The sequence below is a fragment of the Thunnus maccoyii genome, chromosome 18 (genome assembly GCF_910596095.1).
Source record: "Thunnus maccoyii chromosome 18, fThuMac1.1, whole genome shotgun sequence".
NCBI lineage: Eukaryota > Metazoa > Chordata > Actinopteri > Scombriformes > Scombridae > Thunnus > Thunnus maccoyii.
Window position 1 is genome coordinate 4,340,017 of NC_056550.1, and position 20,860 is coordinate 4,360,876.

Below are 20,860 nucleotides of genomic sequence, written 5' to 3' on the forward strand. Positions count from 1 at the left end.
ACAAATAATATAATTAGTATTAGTATTATAGATGGTTTAAATTACATATGGTAAAGGTGGACCTCATAACCATTCTGCATATTTAACCTAAAATAATGTGTTGTGTTTTATATGCTGATGATACAGTTTGTATGTAAAATGTTAGTTTTTAATGCTCGTAACTACAGCTGTCAAATAAATGTGGTGCGGTAAAATTACAATATTTCCCTCTGAAATATATTGTAGTTGAAGTGTAAAGTATAAAATGGAAATACTCAGGTAAAGTACATGCACCTCAAAACTGTGCCCAAATACAGCACTTACTAACAGGTTTATATATAGTATTTACAGGTAATGTGCTATACAGGTAAGTATGTAAGTATTTAAGTACATATACAGGTATGCAATAATACAGGAATATGAGGTGTGATAGTACTACAGAGTGTAATAGGCTACTGAGATAAGGTAATGTTAGTGGCCAATATTCATGACAGTGTTACAGTATTATTAGTACAAAATACAAAGAGTGCTAGAAAGTTATTTTATTCGTTTATTTGTTTAGCCACATTGTGACAGTTGGCAGGAAACATGGAGGCACGCGCAGGGACAGGTAGGTGGAGCTCGTGCGCAGCTGGTGTCACTCATCAAACCGGAGAGATAGAGAGAGAGAGAGAGAGAGAGAGAGAGAGAGAGAGAGAGAGAGAGAGAGAGAGAGAGAGAGAGGCCGCCGGGTACAGACCGGAGGTTACCACAGGACACTGTTGCCTGTATCGCTGCTGGACCCTCAACAACTAGCAACAAGAGGCGCACAAACCCCGACTGTCTCGGATTCTCCTCGACGTACCTCACCGCCGGCAATTTTACCTGATATTATTCTGATATTCTGCTACTTGGACACAGAGCGGCAACTTCAGAGTCATATGACAGCGCGTATTCAGCATTAATGTGTCGGGACTGTATGTTTTTCTGTTGTGGACGCTTGGACTCTGTGAACCGGAGCGACCGGAGCAGCGCGTTTTCACCGACTGGACCCCTTTACTTTTCGGTGTGAGACACATTCATTTACGGCATGCACGGGTTTAACGACAAACACTGCTGGTTGTCATATTAAGGAATAGACTGTCTACAAAATGTACTGTTCGCCTGGCTGGCTACAAGGAACAGCTAGCGATAGAAACAGTTTAGCTACTCTGTAAACGCAGAGGAAAGGCTGGTAACGATACCGACGTAAAACCTGTACAGAACAGAGGAGACGCCACATGTGTGTCGGAGTAGTAATGTAACGCCACACTGTTTCCTTTTTGTGGTTGTTCTCTTTTTACAATTTGTGCTACAAAGTAACGAGGGCTCGAACTCCTTCAGTACAACAGTTAAGTTTGTGGCACTTGTAGCATTGTGACTGAAAAAAAAGACGGCAAAGAAGACGACAACGTGTATTTTGTCATCTAAACTAGCTCCGTTCGTGCTAAACGACATAACGGAAGGCAAAGTTTGACAGCAAGCTGTGCTGCTCCAAGGGCTGAAAGGTCACAGCGACCGGTCATCCCTCGTTCTCTCTCCTCCTCCTCCTCCTCCTCCTCCTCTTCCCATCAGTCTGTTATGAAGATGTGAACTCTTCCCTCCCTCCCCTTCCTCTTTCTCTCTTCGCCGTCCAGGACGCTTTGATCTTTTTTTTTCTCTGTTTGGTACAAAGAGATCAAACGCGCCTCCCGGGGATGTACGAAAGCGTGGATGTTGTGGGTTTGAGCCCCAGCCCCAGCAGCCCCAGCCCCGGCTCTTTTCTGAGCATGGACTACTACCACAGACCCCCGGGGCTCGGGCCGGAGAAGGGACTCCTGTCCGGTGTAGGAGGACTCCAGCGGCCGTTCGGAGGGTCCTTGGTGACCGGCAGGCACTGGAGCGGATCCAGCCACTGTGAGTCCCATTGAAAAATTATTTGCCATTTTGGACTTGTGAACAAAATAACTACAGGGTACACCACCATAAGTCAGTGTATATAATCTAACTTACAAAAATAAAAATAGAAAAAGGGGCTGCAGGCGGTTTGAACCCTTGTTTATGCTGTGATATTTGTTGTCAGCTTGAGGATGGGATGCCAGGTGGGATACGTCCTAGCCTCTTCTTTCAGTATTAGTTACCCTGCAATCCTTTTAGTTTCATATTCTTATTAACTAGACTACACTCCACTAATCCAAACAATATGCAGCCTCACTCACTTTTACTCAACTAGCCTCATTTCTTGTGTACTCTGTATTTTAGTTCCTCACACCATGTGTGAGTTTGTTTTACTGTACTGTTGGTATCCTCACTATTTAAGTCAAGTGAATATTTTGAGATGGAATGTTTTATATTTTTGAACATTATGATTGACCAGATGAATGAATAATGTCAGGGTATAATAATGAACTTTAACTTTGAAGTAACTAAACTGCTACAAGGTGAGTCTTTTTAGGTTGCATGTCTTCATTCTGCACATTGTGAATACTGTACATGAGAACGCTGTTGGTTAGTTTCAGCTTGTGACTGCTGTTCCTCTTTGCTGATGCACTTTCTATGTGTTGGCATGTTTATAATAATTATATACACCAAATAGTGTAGCTGTGTAAGCTGTTTCCTTAGCCAATTTTATTCATCTCATGTTGACAAACCCCTTATTTTTTGACAGATGCTGCTATTTTGAACTCAGGTCAAGCTGACCCACCTTTGTAGAAGTGTTTGTGCTTGTGATGATGTTACCTGAGAAATTTTCCATCAGGTTGTCAGTGTAGCTGTATGTCTTCACTGTGTATTATAACTCAAGGGTTTGGTTCATGTTTTGAATGGAGTGACCTCAGTAGGTCAGCAGCTGCCTGCACTCATTTACCAAACCTAGCCCTTCCTGAGCTCCAGCTCAGTGCTTCTCACTGGGTGGGAATGAGCTCACAGCATTTACAGCTTGTCAACATAAACCACACTGACTTATAATATATGGATGGTTTTAAACATGTCACAGCTTCTGTGAGTTAGATACCATTTTACACAACACAACTGATAAAATCACACAGTGAGCATAGTATTAGAAGGGTTATGTGGACTTCTAATTGAATTAACTAGAAATGAAGGGGCATGCTTTCCAAAAAGTATTCTACTACTACAAATAATAATATAATTGATGATTATTAAAGCCCCCTGTGTGGGGAATTTTTATGTGATTATGGCACTTTTCAAATAATTATGGCATAATCAGAAAAAGTGAGACAAACCTGGTGAAAATTGGTGCAAAGCCCATTTATCTCAGTGTCCCTGGTTGGAAAGTCAGACATTTTAACATCCTAAACATAGGGGCTTTAATAAAACAGGGTATTTATATGGCATTATAAAACCAAGACAATAAAAGAGAATATAAATACTATACAATTAATACTACACATATTAATAATATGTTATATTAATGGTAACACTAATTATTCTAATAACTAATCCTAATGTTAAAAAACATTAGTATGTGTTTGTATGTGGTTATCATTTGGCATGTAGCGATCATTTCCATGATTTCACAATAAAGGATATTTGAGCTGTATCAGTGTACCATGTTTGAAAGTTTGGAAATACTGTTGCCAAAATGATCTGCGTTTACCAAAACCATAGGATTTATCATACTTTGTTGTGAGGAACATAAACATGTTTTGTTTTTTTTTTCCTTTTTCATTTAATGAAAGAAGCAAATCTCTCAAATCTTACAAGTTGTTGTAACACGAGCAGCCGCACAAGAACTTTGCCTAAATAAAATAAAAGACCAAAATTGGTAAAATTATGATTTAAATCAGGAACTATCTAATGAAAATAAACAATACCAGACGTTTAACGCCAGCTTACAGGGAAGTTTTTGATATCCGGTGCTATGAGCACATTTCAAAAATATATTGAGCTTTGAGAGCTAACTGTGATAAAGACAGATATTTCCATACAGCAGTTTTCTATACCTACTTAACATATGCAGGATGGTGGGGGGCAGGTAGAAATCCCAGCATGCATTGGCTGAGAGGTGTGGTACACCTTGGACAGGTTGCAGGTCTATAACAAGACCAACACACAAACACAGGACCTTCTTGCTGTGAAATGACAGTGCCGCTCCACCCCAGTGTCACATGTTAGACACAGTCAGCCCAAGAGTCAGACCGTAACCCAAGGGTGATGACGTGGTGATGTCATTATGACAGGGCCCTTGCACAACTGAGTTTAAGTCATAAAGAGAGAGAGAGAGAGTGCAAAGTGGACTCCCGTTGGCCTGCGAGAAACAGAGGAAAAGAGAGACGTATAGAAGCAAGAGAGGAGTGCTCATAAATTAAAGCTGTAAAGATAGGGAGGATTGCCCTCAGAGTGTGTGTGTGTGTGTGTGTGTGTGTGTGTGTGACTGGAATGAAGAGTGTCAAAAAGGTTCAAAGGTCAAAGGCCGTATACAGACGCAGGCACACACACACATTCAGCGACTGCCCCAGTGACATGCAAGCAGTGGCTGGGGGATAGTGGTGTACTCTGCGTGTGTGTGTGTGTGTGCGTGCGCGCGTGTGTGTGTGTGTGTGTGTGTGTGTGTGTGTGTGTGTGTGTGTGTGTGTGTGTGTGTGTGCGTGCGTGCATGTGTTTGGGTGTGATCCAGAGCAATGACTCACTGACAATTGGGAAGTGACCTACATCTCTCCCTCTCTTTATTTCTCCTTCTATCTGCCTCTTTCTTTCCTGTGTCAGCTGCCCAGTCATCACTTCTCTGCGCTGAATGACCTCTCTTTCTGTCTGTAGGAGACACACACAATGACGCACATACACACACACACACACACATTCACTCACACTCACAGTTTGTCTGGGAATGTGTGGGTATACTGACCAAGTTTGACCTGAGTGTGAGTGTGTGAAAAGGGTGGAGGTTGGTTGCGTGTCAGTGTTTGTATCTAATAGATGTCTTTATATCTGCGTGTGTGTGTGTGTGTGTGTGTGTGGGATCACACTGCCATCAGATAAAAGCAAAAAGAGTGGCAGTGGAAAGCTGGTTATTAATTCATTCGTTCTTGACAGAGTCCTCTGGCATTGCATGTCTTTGTCTACATTCTACTGCAGGGATTTCTTCTCTCATGTCACATCTTCACATCTTTTGTATTTATTAGACACAGGATATAAAGAAGAAAGAGAATGATATTAAGCTTGACCGCTATTAAGTCGTACCAATTTCTAATTCAGAGTACGCTCACATTGCTGGCATCAGTAAAACTTCAATACAGCGTCAATAAAACTGCTACAGAGCTAAAGCTTGTTGTTGCCATTTTTGTTTACTTTGCATTTTTCTGTTTAGAGCTGCAGCGATTAGTCATTAATTGATTAGTTTATTGAGAGAAAATTTATCAGCAACTGTTTTGATAAGAATAATTGTTTTAGTCATTTTTGAAAGCAAAAATACCAAACATTGTCATGTGATGATTTAATGCTTTTCTGAACAGTAAACTAGTCTACCAATCTGTGGGTTGTAGACTGCTGGTCGGACACAACAAGACATCTGAAGACTTCACCTTTGACTCTGGGAAATTATAACAGCCGTTTACACTATGTTCAGACATTTTATAGATAAAATGTTGAATTGGTGATCAAGATCATTGGTAGTTGCAGCCCTATTTCTGTTCATGACTTGTTGGCAAGTCGATCAGATTTAAACAATGCGCCCAAGTCTTCTCTTATATACCATGTACAGTAGAGATGTCCCGATCAACTGTTTTTTCTAGTCCTTTAATATTGCTGACATTAAGGCCAATCCAATACTTTCATTTACCTAAATGACACAGCCGCCCAGTACACATGCAAAACACCGCCTGAAAATGATATAAGATATAATTAATTCATCCTGTAAGAAATGTTTTAGCCAAGGTTCAGGTTCAGTATACATAGTAGAAATAATTATCTTGAACCACAGAAGATATGCAATGTTAATTAAATATGTATCTAATACATAAATTTGCCACACCTTGTTCTTCACAAAACCGGGAGAATGCAACCTCTGAGATTGACTTATGACTCTGTTTGTGTTGTCGGAACTATAAAAACACTTTTTTTTGCAAAACATGTTTTTGCACCAGTTTTTTAGGTGCAGATGTGATCCATTCCACCCCAAACATGCCGTATTTATCAAACAGACACAGCAGGCAGGAGCCGCAGTTTATGTGTCATATGTGCAAGTGTTTGGAAGGTGCGCCCCTCTCCTCATTGTGTAGGAACCTAAGGGAGGATCACAGTCGATTATGTTTTCTTCTGCCGAGCTTAGTAAGGTCACACAATTTGCAGTTTAGCAGGGAAAATTCTCAGCAGCTGCCCGCTTCTCGTGTCTAAAACGTAGGCGTAAACATAGCGCAGATGTGATTTACAAGAGACACAAGGAAGGTTGTAGAGGGGAAAAGTAACATGCATCAAATATAGGCTTGTGTATAACTAAAGTACAATTATTAGAAACAAAAATTTAAATTAAATGAAAAATGCCCAGCACAAAATCCTAGCCGTCATCAAATGCCTTGTTTTGTCCACCAAATAGTCCTCAACCTAAAAACGTTTAATTTATTATGATGTAAGACCAAGAAAAGCAATGAATTCTCACATCTTTGAACCTGGAAGCATTTTTGCTTGAAAAGTGAATGAAACAATGTATTTATTATCAAAATAGTTGCACATTAATTTTTCTTTTGATCAACTGATCAATTAATTGACTTGTAGCTCTAGCTCTAATATCAACTCCAGATCCTGCTCCCACATAATGTCACCACAGGAAATTGAAAAGTGTACAGGTGAAGTTAGATTACTGACCACATTCTGAGATTATGGTAACTATTCCTTTACCTCTCTGGCTGTATTAGGCCAGTGTGGGCAAATCAAGGAGCAGTGACTGCTTTATAGCAGTTTTGGTTTTATAGGATTGTAGTATCAATGTGGTCAGGTATAAATCTCTTCATTGGACTAAAACAGATATTCCCATCTAGTTATTTTATCTATAAATGGTCTCATAATTGAATTTTTTTAAGAAAATGTACTATATTATGATATATATTGATATTATGATATAAAATTACATATACGCTGTGCATAATGTGGCTCAGCAATGTAGCCACAAAAATGATGTTCAAGACCTCTGGTCTACACCTTGTTAACTGTCTAGGGAGGAGAATTCAGAATAGTAATTAGAGACTGGAGTCGAAGCTGATATAACATGCTCTTCATTCAGGAACTGTTGGCTGGCATAAAGCCAGGACTGCCTGGGGACACCATTTAATGGTATTTTACATAAGATTTGGTACACAGCTTACCCCAGCACTGGCTAACATCTAACATTGTCACTATTGGAATTGAATTAAACTGATCTGAGGGTGGACTGTCTAGGCCAGGAACAAGGACGAACCAGACTTGAAAGGCTGTAACTATGCATTGTTAGTTGTAGACCTAGCTGGGCTAAACCCAGTGGTTGTAATTAATGTAGGCTAATATTAAGATTTACGTTTGACTTTTATGCTCTTACTTTTCTTTCTGCTCTGAATATATATAGTTGGTTACAGTCACAGTTTTGTCCTTGACAAATGTAAGGCAGCTGCAGCTGTAGGTGTCATCACAATGTTTGTATATAGTTCATATTGTGTACAGTACTCAGTTTCTTTGAAATGCATACAGTACAATGACATGCTTCCACAATTGCAGTCTATTGTGTAATCCTGTATTATATAATGACAATAAAGCTGACCTTCCCGCTTCACCTTGGGAAAGCTTAGAGATACAGATCCTGACAGTGATAACAGAAGCAGAGGAGGTGGCCACTGATTGAAGACTAATACACCAAGCCATAGTTATACATTAACATCCAGCTGGCAGCTGGTCTGACTGCAGGCTGCAGGTTAGCTTGGCTCTGGGGATGGTGACGATGGTTGGTCCACCTCTTTGGTCCAGACAGAAAAATTGCAACTACTGGAATGAGTGCCATGAAATTTCATGGGAGCATGTTAGCATTGTCATTGTAAACATGTTAGCATGCTGACATTAGCTTGACATTAACAGTGTGCCTTAGCACAGCTGCACACAGCTGTAGACTCTAAGATTGTGTCTGAAATCACGTCCTCGTTCACTCATTCACTACTCCCTACATAATAGATGCAAATAAAAGCAGTGAAGTGAGATTTGGGAGCCATTTGAATCATCATCATTTTGCGTCATCACTGACAGGTGTAGGGTCATACAGCATTTTCACATCAATAAAATGTGCCACATTGCATTATGGGATTGTAGGCAGAAAGTAATGTACATACCATGGACGCTGTTTTTTTGTTTCTTTTTTGAGGGAACTAATATGTGCATAAATTTTACACTCACAATTTGGACACATGAAATGGTGGACAGTATAATGCACTGATAATATAGCGCACTATGTCATACACAGGCAGTGAATTTGGAAACACGTCGTGTTCATTCCATATTAGAGTTATTGTAATTTACAGTTTCCAACTTGTAAATAGCGTTCACATTAATGTCCAAGTCATAAATATGACTGGGAAACTATTTGTCTGAGTTGGTGTATTTAATAGATATAGCATGATAATGTCAATACAAAGTATTTTGAATTCTCAAATGACCAGCTATGTAGTAATACAGCACTCTGCATGAACACTATTCAGTTGCAAACATGGGACTCTTTCAACACCAGACATCCCATCAGACCTGAACTGCCTTAGTCTTGTTCCCAAGACTCATGAAAAGCCACAAAACATATTATTAAGACATCATTTCATTCATGATTATTAAACCAAAAAACCAGTGAACTGTGGTCACAGTTTTGTTTGGACATGTTGCCGCCTGCGTCATGTCCTGCACACTAAAGCAGAAGCGGGAAGCAATAGAAAGAGATCAACGAACGCACAGATGAAAACAGAATAAGAGACACTTGGAAATAGGAGAAGAGAGAGGGGGAGAGGAACAGAGGGAAGTTTAAAAGAGGTCAGACAGTGCTTTAGGGAACTGTTGGCTAGTGTGTCAGTGAGAAGAGAGCAAAGACAAATAGAGGAGAGATGAAGAGGGGGAAAGAAAGATGGAGGGATGGTATGATGGCAGAGGAGGAGGAGGATATCTTCTCTTTATTTCTGTCTCTCTCCCTCTCTATGTAAACAGAGCAGGCCAGTAGAGGGGAGTTGAATCTCCTCCATAGTGGAATGTCTGGTATGGCTACTAAAGCAGGGGGAGGGTAGAAGTAAGTGTGTGTGTGTTTGTGTGTGTGTGTGTGTGTAAGTGTGAGTGTGAGTGTGTGAGTGTGAGTGTGAGTGTGAGAGTGTTAGGTTAGAGGTTAGAGGAGGCAGAGTGAGAAAGAGAGAAGCAGAGGAGTTGTGGATGGCCCTGGTTTCTTAATCTGAAGGGTCGTGACCTTAAAATGTGTCACAGTGTATCTTTGCCAGGTCTCTGAACAAAAATAAAACAAGCGCTTTGACAGAATAAGCCCGGACACAGAATTAGAGGCAGGATGTTGTGGTTGAAAAGTTAGAACATAACCACGGTGCACAAAGGGTCCGTATTTTCACAAAGTCTGGTTCATACTAATACCAGACCCATCAGATCACCTTTATTTTCACCACACACAATCAATACATGATGAATTTGAGGAACAGACACCGAGATATTCTGACTTTTAGTCTCTAGTATGGATCAAACTTCAAAAACACTGCATCTAACAACTCCCATAATGCAGCTCAATAGTGCCTTTGATTATGCAACGTTCATTTCATATCAGCGTTATCGCAATTACGAAATTTCGATTTGTAAATAGCGTTCACATCAACTTCTTAGTTGTAATGACGACTGGGAAGCTCAGACTTTTTGAAATCTCCAATTCATTCCATGTGATGCTTCACAATATGGAAATTTCTGAAAATGTAGCAAGTACAGACCCTTCACTTCAGCCAAAGTCTGTCAGTCATTGCAATTAAACCCAGATATAATGGATATAGTGTTACATTTTCAATGTGCAGTATTTTTAACCCTCACAACTCATACGATGGTGTTGAGTTGTCTGATGACTGAATCTTTCCCATCGCTACCATCTATCCTATATAGACATGAATGTGGCATTCATGTGGCACACTAATGACATCATCAGGGTTATTTTTTTTCAGACATTTGAAAGATCCTCCAGAGCCACAGAAGATAATTATACAACTGTGAGTAAACTGAACTTCATTAGGGCTTGGAGATATGGAGAAAATCATATATCACAATATTTTGGATCAAATACCACGCTATCGATGTTGCAACAATATTGTAGGGATGACTATTTGTGCTTTCACAAAATATTTACACAATGAGATTTACGATAAATAATCATCGGTAATGTTGATACAATGAATAAGTGGGTAAAAGCAAATAATAGAACAGCTAGAAGAGTCTGTTAAGTTCGGAAAATTCCATCTTGTAATTCAGCCTTTAAAACCAGGAAAAACACTTATGCCATATCAGGATATTACAATATCCAAAATCTAAGGTGATATCTAGTCTCAAGTAGGGGTGTAACGGTATGCCTATTTGTCCCGAACCACTCGGTACAGGATGTTTGGTTCGGTACGTGACTTTCCTTGGTTTGGTATACTCTGTGACCCAAACAATTACTGTCAAAATAGTTTAATGATACACTTACTCTGATGTGCAGAACAATAATCCTAGAGCGTGAGTCCCACCTGGAACATTTTGGCTGTGCACCACTAATACATCCATGTAGCATGCATGTAAGCTAGCCACCTTAGCCAAATTAGCCTGGTTACCCTGGTTACCCTGTAGTGTCGCTGCCATCAGAATGACAAACGAGAGACCCATAACACTGACAGATTGTAACACTATTATTAAAATATGCTCTGTTATCTCTGTAGTGAAACAATACTGCGTCTCCCCGTCCCCCTCCCCACTCTGTGACAGTTGGCTTTTCAATCCGCCTTCGAGTGAAGCCGTTCAGAATGATAAAAACATTTGATTTCTGACATGGTCAGACAGCATGTCATAAGAACCAGTTCTGGGAGAGAAAAATTTAGTTAAAAAGTGTGGCAGTAAAAGTAGTGGTTTGGTCCCTCTGACTGATATATTATTATATATGACATCATTAGATTATTAATGCATCAGTGTTAGAGCAGCATGTTACCGTTGTAGCTGCTGGAGGCGGAGCTAGTTTCAGCTACTTTATATACAGTTAGACCATAAATCAGCAAAGCACAGCTGTCACCAGGTGTCCTGACTCCTTTCAAGAAACAGAAAGGTTGTTTTCCTTTTCCACTGCAGCACAATTAAATTGTTTCAGTAATATTTATGGTCAGTGAGCAATTGTTGGATGTTTACATTTTTCAAAATAAAAGACCAAAATGTGCTTTTTCCTGCTGTAACGTGCTGAATCTGCTGAGATTGTACCAGACAATGACCACAAAACCGAGGTACATACCGAACCATTAATTTTGTGTACCGTTAAACCCCTAAAATCAAGTAACATACCAATATCCACAATGACAGTGACTCATATGAACACAGAGAAACTCCCTTCATAGGAGGGACAAAAAACAAGACAATATGAAACCAATTAACAAAACCAACAAACAGAAAAAAGTGGGTAAACCCTGTTCAGCCAGCAATATGTCCCTAGACACAATGACCCATGATAACCCACACTGTGTAATGAATAATCTATATCGTCCTCTGAGAAACAGAGATCAATGAGATATAGTTTTCAAACACGGGTGGTCCAGAAGCCATATTTAGGCAGTCAATCAGCTCCAAAGTCCATGGAAAATGATATTCATTCCAGCTGTAGACACCATCCACAGGTACAACATACATAAATCTAGGAGCCAAATAAAGGGGCCAGATACACAAAACTCTGTGTAGATTCATGACTAAAAGAAAGAAACCAGAAGGAAGAAATGCTGTTTCACCGATTGTTGCACCAGCAAGGTTCTCTAACAGAAGAACAGCTGTCATTACACGTGACTATTAGGAACAGCTGTGTGACTCTTGATAGCATCCATATCATTAATCATCACATGGACCTGTAAACCATCATCAGTAGTGATATCTCAGAAATATAATCAATGATTAGTTTGTAGTGCACATATCCAAACTTAATAATGTGTGACACAACTAAGGATAAAATAAAAAGAATATTAAAAGCACAATAAAATGTTGACTCCTATGTAGATTAAAAGAATGATATTATTAATCACACAAAGTAATTAATCAATGTTACGTTTGTAAATGTGCCTTTGATTAGCATTTTATAAATCTCTGTAAACGCAAAAAAAGGTTACACAATTAGTGCAGCTGGTTATCAAACTAAACAAACGTTAAGATTCTTATCTTCTATTCCATCTCCACATCATCACATAACCCCCAGATCACTTTAGAAAAACGTGCGTAGGCCTGGTCTGTGAGGAGCACACATTCTCACCATACATCCTGTGCCGTTTATGTGCGCACCATACTATTTCATGTGCTGGAAATGGCGTGTGCATGGTTTTTGTGCACACACATCGTTTATGCATCTGGTCTCAGGTCTAACATTTTTATCAATGTTTCTCTAATTGGGGGAAAAAAAACATTGTAACACATAACTGATGACATGATGACTATCCTGTTTCAGAAATAACAAGATAATTCAAAATAAAAAGCTGGCTTTCAGTTAGCTTATTTATGATACAGCTAACAAGACAAACAGGGCAGTTGGTGTCCAAAATATACTCAACCTGAGTCAATTTTGACATTAAAAGCATAGTCCCCAAAAAGCACTATAGTATTATCTGTTGTATGTGTAGGTCATCTGCTTTAATAGTAAATACAATCATCTGTAGAAAATGCTCAAGATGAAAGCAACAAACAGGACGGTCACCCTTCTCCGCTAATTAAGTAATCGGCTCCTCCGACAACTTGTGCAAACCTTTTTTTTTTTACAGCAGACATTTACAAAAGAGCTGAATTTCAGTGCTGATGCTGCATTTATCATTGATCACTAGCTTACCTGCATCCATGATTCAGTCTTGTACCATCACCATTTGAAATGGTACCAAAACTAGAGGACACTGTCGCTGCAGATAAATGAATACAATAAAAAATGTGTCCAAATCTTAACACAGCTTCAATCAAATACAAAGCACAGATACTGATTTCTTAGCAAAAATGCATTGTAATTGCAGTCTGACTAAATCTAAATCTCCCTGTTTTCCTTCCCTCTGTCTCCTGCTGCAGCAATAGAGACTGAGAGCACGAGTTCGGGGGAGGACCTGCTGGTCCCCAGCCCCCCCTCACCACCACCTCCACCCCGTGTCTACAAGCCCTGCTTTGTATGTCAGGACAAATCTTCAGGATACCACTATGGAGTCAGCGCCTGCGAGGGCTGCAAGGTACACAGCTAAACATATGCGTGAGCTAAACACACAATCCCGACAAACATACACTACACTGCAACACTCACTCTGGGTAACTGTACAGATGCAGGCTGCCGCTAGAAACAGAGCGTGAGACTACCGATTATTTGCATATTGGGTCAGAGTAGAGGCCGTGACCTTTACACCTCCTCTAGGATCTGTAAGCCTCTTTGCTTCATCTAATCCTACCCACACATAAAGAATCTGTGCATGCAATTAGTATCTGCTTTAATATCAGTGTGTGGGTTTTTGTTAGCTTGTAGTCAAGCTCATGTCCTGTTAGACCATGAACTGACTTGCTACCAGCGGTCCATCATCTAAATCACTCACTCTTTACTCAAACAAATGATTTTACTTAAAGCATTTTAAATAGATAAGCTCACTCATCCACTGTGTTTGTGGTAGTTATGATAGTTGTGGATGGAACAGTTTTGGTTCAAATGCCACACAACACCTTCACATTTTCTGTTCAGTCCCTCCTCTCCCACTGTAACTGTATTCCAGTCATTGCCTCAATGTCTTTGTTTGTTTAGGGTTTCTTTCGGAGGAGCATCCAGAAGAACATGGTGTACACATGTCACCGAGACAAAGTCTGTGTCATAAACAAAGTGACGAGGAACAGGTGTCAGTCCTGTCGACTGCAGAAATGCCTCGACGTCGGCATGTCCAAGGAGTGTGAGTACAGTATAAAGATCCACTGTCATCCTGTGTGTCTGTGTGTGTTTGTGGAGAAAAGTGTGGAAAAGGAGAAGCTTCTTAAAAAATCCACTTTACTGCAAACAGTGAAAATGTATTAATAACCTTGTAATCACAATATAATAAAAGCAGAACAGAGCACAGTGACACAAGTGACTTCTATACCTCAAGCATAGGTCATACAGTTCAAGCTTCTACATTTTACATTTGATGTATTTTAACCTTGATATTTGTCTCCCTCTGGTGGCATTTTATATTTTACACATGTCCCACAAAACTCTACCATTAACTTGCAATAATCAGCCTCCTGCTTTTTCAAATCCTAGCAGTTTAAAAGTGGACATTTACAATTATATCTACAAGTACAAGCCAATGGAAAGCATAAAGAAATATTCCTGTTACTTTATTCATCACAAGAAGAAAGCCTTGGGAGAGCAGCCTTTTTATACTTAAAAAGAGATGATAAACAATCAATATGGATTACAGCTCATTTAGGCAACTAAAAGTTTGAAGCATCTGAGTTAAATCTTGCCATCTTTACCTCCACCGGCAGTGGTGCGTAACGACAGAACGAAGAAGAAGAAGGAAGAGAAGAGGCAGGTGGAGGCAGAGGTCTACGTCCTGTCAGCAGACACAGAGCAGATGATTGAGCGTGTTCGCCGAGCGCATCAGGACACCTTTCCCTCCCTCTGTCAGCTGGGAAAATACACCACGGTACTAACACGGACACCACAGCTTTTTATGACTGAGACTCACACACGCAAACATGAATGAATTTGCATTTGTGTTTCCTTTTGTATTTTATAAATGAATCATTCAGTCGATTACATGATTGTCTTGCACATTTCACTCAATAATGACTGTAATAATGTTCTATAACACAGAAGTCAAAACAATTCTGAAGTGAATGAAATAACATAAAATTACATTAAAAAAAACAGCTGTTAAATAAATGAGCTGCTTTGTCTCTCTGCCTTCCATCCCTTACCTGACTCCAACCTGCAGAACAACAGCGCAGAGCATCGTGTGGCTCTGGATGTTAGTCTTTGGGACAAGTTCAGTGAACTCTCCACCAAATGCATCATTAAGACAGTGGAGTTTGCCAAACAGCTGCCCGGCTTCACGACATTAACCATCGCTGATCAGATCACCCTGCTCAAAGCCGCCTGCCTCGACATACTGGTGAGCTTATTACTTTAGTTGCACACAGAAACACACACACACACACGTTAAACAATTCCATAACCAAGACAAGCCTTCCACACATCTGTAACCTGGACAGACATGGCACAGCAGGGAGCATCCTTTAAAAGACTCTTCCTCTTTTCCTAGATTCTGAGGATCTGTACTCGCTACACCCCAGACCAGGACACCATGACCTTCTCAGACGGTTTGACTCTGAACCGCACCCAGATGCACAATGCCGGGTTCGGGCCGCTCACGGATCTGGTGTTCTCCTTCGCCAACCAGCTTCTCCCACTGGAGATGGATGATGCAGAGACAGGATTACTCAGCGCCATCTGCCTGCTTTGTGGAGGTACTGCACTTGATTTTTATATGTATAGATGTGCCTGAAAAAAAGTTCAATTTTAATTCCTGCTCTTCCTAATTGATTTTTTAAATAAAATGTATTAATTGGCTCATCGTAATGTCGGGTGATTTGTGTATGCGCGTGTGTGTGTGCGCACAGACCGTCAGGATCTGGAGGAGTCAGAGAAAGTGGATGTTCTTCAGGAACCAATGCTCGAAGCCTTGAAGGTTGGACATCTAATTATACATACATATATATATATATATATATATATTATTATTATTATTACATTAAAACCATTTCCTTGCAGTAATGTCAAAAGTTTCATTCCAAAATAAGACATCCACCAGTTCCATAACAAAGACATGTACTCATGTCAGACAGAGTGCAACGTGTCATACCCCGAGAACTACGCCCACCAGAGGGGAAAATAATTGGTGCCATAATATGCAAGCAAGGGCTGACATACTAACAAAATCCCTGTAGCTAGCTAAAAACATTATATTTCAGCATGACAAAGGATTATTTTAGCACCATATGTCTACCAGAGATGAAAAGGCAGTTTATAGTGTTTGCTGAAATCTGTTACATTGTATATGTTAAGATGCAATGCATGAATGCAATGGCTGACAACATCTACAGTAGAGATAGCACAACTGTATAGCAAACCACACCACATAACAGGCTGGCACGACACTTTTCACAGCTGATATGGCGACTACAGGTTGTAAACATAGAGCTGCATGCTAGTTGTGCAGTTCAGGTCGGGTCTGTGTCTTCAACCACACAACACACAGCCCTGTAACGTTATCTACTTTTGTCATCTTAAAGGCTCAGATCTTTCACTTCGGCAGCTTATAAAAACTTAGTTGTGGGTTCTTTACCCTGTTGGTTGTGCTTCCCACCAAACAGCAGCTTTTAGACATTTCTCTGTTGTTTGCTAGCAGACAGAAGTGACCAAGTGGCACCTTCACTTGATACAAAGTCAATAGAGAGCAATGAATTGTTTTCCCCTCCAGGGTGGGCAGGACTTAATTGCACTTTGTCTCTACAGCAAAACAGTATTCAAAAATAACAAATCCATTCTTATTTAAAGGGATAGTTAGCCTTTTGGGAAATATGCTTATTTATTTACACTTTCTTGACAAGAATTAAATTATAAGATTGATTGATTAGAGGTGCTGATAGGCAGATTTTGTTACCTTTGGACAAAGCCAGACTAGCTGCTTCCCCTTGTCTCCAGTCGATGTGCTAAGCTAAGCTAACCTGTTGTTGGCTATAGCTTCATATTCATCACAGCAAGTGAATACCTGTATTTCCCAAAATGGCGAACGACTCCTTTAATGCTGCTTCCTCTGAATGGTCTCTCAGCAGTGGTGTGGTAACCATAACAAAAGAATTACAACTGCTGCCAGAGAGAGACATATTATGACAGACTTGATTTTAAAACACAGGAAGTTAAATATTATCAATAGATACATTGTTAGCTATACAAAGAGAAACAGATTACACACACGAGACAAAGTAGAAAAGTGACCAAAACAGAAGACAAGTGTTAATACTCTCAAGCACCAGTGGTTGATGACAATACAGAGATAGTATTATAATCACAAAGCACATTAATGACAACTGGGCCCATAAAAAAACAAACAAACAAAAGACAAACCAACATTCATACAGAGAAACTAATACTTTTACCTCTGTTTGTGTAGATCTATGTGAGGAGAAGGAGACCTGAGAAACCCTGTATGTTCCCCAAGATACTGATGAAGATTACTGACCTCAGGAGCATCAGTGTGAAGGGTGAGACACATGCACACAGATGCAGATGCATGAGAAAGTGCATATGTGGTTTACCTCAACTGCAGAGAGAAGGTCTTTATTTGAAACAGGCTCATGTTAGAAATACGACTTTACTCCTAATTTCTCCTGTTTTTAGTGTTTCATCATATTTGATTAAGATTCCTCCTTGTTTTCTGACCTGCTCACATTTTATATGTAGGTTATGCTGTTTGCTGTTACTGCAAATTCAACACTTTCTCTATTTAGTCTTGATAAATTCAGTTTACTGTCAATTCCACAGTACAGTTGATACAACAGTCATGTCATACTCATTACTCACACCACAATACTGTTTTTATTCACTAATTATTTCCAATTGCATACACTTTTGAGTCACTGTTAATGAATGAAACTCAACACTTCCTGCAGATGTTTCATATTAAAAGTTGAACAGGAAAGGGACGGTGGCATTTTGAGCCACTTGAAAGCTTTTAATGTGAAACATCTGTGCAGGAAGTGCTGAGATTCCTTCCTTAACAGTGATTGAAAAAACGGCAAAGAAGAAGCGACTCAATGTTCCTCAGTGTCATTTATCATCTTTATTTGTTTGTATTGGCTATTACTGAAGCACCAGCTTTTATTTGAGAATATATGGTATGATCACTTTTCAAGTGGGAGTAACAGGTCAATTACGGTAATTATGGTAATAAATACAATTTTCATCTTCGTCATGTCACAAAAACAAAAAGGAGGTTTTTGAATTAATTTTCAAAGTAAATGTAAATACTTGATAACTGTATTGTTGTGGTGATTTCACCAAATTTCTTTGTCTTATGAGAATGTGTCTCATAAAAAGCAGAGTAAAGGGTTAATGATGGAAGATCCCCACATAATGACTTGTTCTGTTATCCTTAAATTTCCTTCTCTGCCTCCTTCTCCCAGGAGCAGAGCGAGTGATCACACTGAAAATGGAGATTCCCGGCTCCATGCCTCCTCTCATCCAGGAGATGCTGGAGAACTCTGAGGGACTGGAGGGGCACGGAGCCGGGGGAGGGAAAGGAGGAGGAAAAGGAAGAGGAGGAGGAGGAGGAAGCAAAGAAGAGGATGAAGCAGTGCCAGGAAGCTGTCATCCATATCCGTCCCCCAAATCTGTTCCCTCTCCCAGCCCGAGCCCCGTGCCCTGCTCTCCCTCTCCCTCCCCTTCCACCTGAAGCTCTCACTCACTCAGCACCTCTGCTCCACACAGCACCACCCGGTGGGCACGATGTGGTACTGCAAGAAAACCATCCACACAGCAGACTGACAGAGAATGAAAGCAGAAAAAAACTGCACCTAAATAACAGATAATCTGGAGGACAAACAGAACAGTAGTGTGACTCATCTCTGGAGTCTGAATGTCTGAATCCATAAACTCTCTGGGTTGATTTTACTGGTAACATGTGGATGTCCACAACATCAATTAAACCGTATGCATGCCAGGAGGAAGGCTAAATATCTTTATACAAGTGCTGCAGATAGGATGTGTGACGATGAATGAGAGCAGGTAGCTTAAACCGTGCTGCTCATTGTTGACATGTCATGGTTTTATACATTAAATGCAAAAAAACGTGATTTCACATTTTTTAAAAATCTTTTTATAATGCCTAAAAGGTTAATTATATGCAGAATCTGGCTTTATTTTTGTCAAACATAAAGTTATCAGTGACATTACCCCACTTTGTTTAGTTATTTTAGACAAATTTTGTTTGTTTGTGACAAAAACCCGCCGTATATGGACAGAAGAGTCCAGTGATATTTAGCTGTACCTACCTGTGTCTTACTGGTCAGAATCCCATTGACCTCTCAGTAACAAGACTAGAAAGCTCAGTCCGGGGGAGGTTTACAATCTGACCTGCAAAGTGTGTGAAGCGAAATGAAGGATCACGTTGACAGATTGAAGGTTGATGATTCCTCTTGTACATTTCTTCCCTTATGAAAAGTCATGTATAGTATGCTAAATCATTATGTGTAATATATTGTATATAAAAAAGGCTGTGAAATAAGTTGTTGGACTGAGACGGGCTGATAGAAGAAGTTATTTTCCTAAATGTACATGTGTATATACTGTATTTCCCTTTTGCAGCTGACCCTGTAAAGACTTCATCCCCAACCCCCCCTCCCCCCCCACACACACACACACACACCGCCTTCTCCTTTCTTTCCCCTCACAGACACATCAGGGAAAAATAATAATCCTTCACTCCATTTTCATTACCTGGAATCAATCACAGAAATGTAAACGTTAATTGGAGATTTTTTTATAGCTTAAAGTAAATGTATTTCTCTGTGTATCACTTTGTAAGAATAGATGTAGTTGAGTCATTTTGAGATGCAGCTCCAGCAACTCAAACAACCTCAACAAACTGTGAAACATAGCAAATTATTCATTTCAAAGTAATGCATTGTCTGCCTATTGGTGGACAATTTCAACCAAAGCAAACTGTGATTCCAGGAGTGCAAACACCCCTCACTGGGTGTTCTCATCTGGTAACAACCCCCCACCCCCCATATGTGTCACTAGAGCCTGCAGATTTACTCTATGGTTTAATGAAGATAATGTGGAAATCTCTTGAGCTTCATCAGTGACGACAGCTGCTGCCAAAACGTGTCTCAAAATGTTCAAGCTGTATTTTGTTTTTACAGTCTACACCACTTACTGTCATAGTCTGTTTACACAGTGCCACTGCCTCACTACAACATCTCTACTGTCAGGTACAATCTTGCAACTCCAATTTCAGTGTTGTCTTCTTTAATGTATGGCAAGGTTTAAACTCATTGGAAAGTATAAAAAAAAATACAGGGAATTCAATAAAGAAGTATGATTTTCTTCTTATATCCTAAAATGTGTGTGTTCTTTGGTGTTCCCTGTGAAATGCTGTATCTATTTTGATATTTACACGTTACCTTATATCAGAATACCCAGGAATATGTACTACTGATCCAAAATCTGCAGTCCAACACGTTTCTTTTTTTTGTGCATGCATGTAGAAAAGTACAAAACAAACAGAAATGAAAAACTGTCAGTCATTGGAAGAAGCTGCTAATTATAATGACATGAATGCCCGAGCAGATAAAAGGGAAAGCAATACAAGGTCAGTCCATTTTGTAAATACATTAGTCATCAACTTTATAAACTGATATTAAAGGATAATGCTGGCGATTTCTTTAATATTATCATATTCCTCTGTGCCATAGAGCTCCACTGTCTGAGGAAACAAAGAGGGAATTTGATAAAAAGACTGTAAATGTGTCAGATATCCACTTGATATGACTAACTCAGACTGCTGAAGCCTCATATTCTACATTAAATCATGTTTCCAAGTTACTTTTGGAACTGTCAAATTGAAAGTAAAATTGCATAATCTGTTCAACAAGTTCTACAAAACTAAACCTCTTCAAA

General features: G+C 39.8%; 1 protein-coding gene across 1 annotated transcript; it reads left to right on the forward strand.

Moving 5' to 3' along the window:
* Window positions 1–685: 685 nt before the first annotated feature.
* On the forward strand, window positions 686–20,292 carry LOC121884882 (retinoic acid receptor alpha-B-like). The gene is made up of 9 exons (XM_042393970.1): window positions 686–1,893; window positions 13,234–13,388; window positions 13,946–14,087; window positions 14,662–14,822; window positions 15,114–15,290; window positions 15,441–15,645; window positions 15,799–15,866; window positions 17,352–17,442; window positions 18,364–20,292. The coding sequence occupies exons 1-9, from the start codon at window positions 1,695–1,697 to the stop codon at window positions 18,630–18,632; spliced, it is 1,467 nt and encodes a 488-aa protein (XP_042249904.1). The 5' UTR covers window positions 686–1,694; the 3' UTR covers window positions 18,633–20,292.
* The last annotated feature ends 568 nt before the right edge of the window (window positions 20,293–20,860 follow it).

Coding starts and splice junctions, on each gene's coding strand:
- LOC121884882 (XM_042393970.1), top strand. CDS start 1,695: ATGTACGAAAGCGTGGATGTTGTGGGTTTGAGCCCCAGCCCCAGCAGC. Junction 13,389..13,945: donor GCGCCTGCGAGGGCTGCAAG/GTACACAGCTAA, acceptor TTGTTTGTTTAG/GGTTTCTTTCGGAGGAGCAT. Junction 15,291..15,440: donor CCGCCTGCCTCGACATACTG/GTGAGCTTATTA, acceptor CTCTTTTCCTAG/ATTCTGAGGATCTGTACTCG.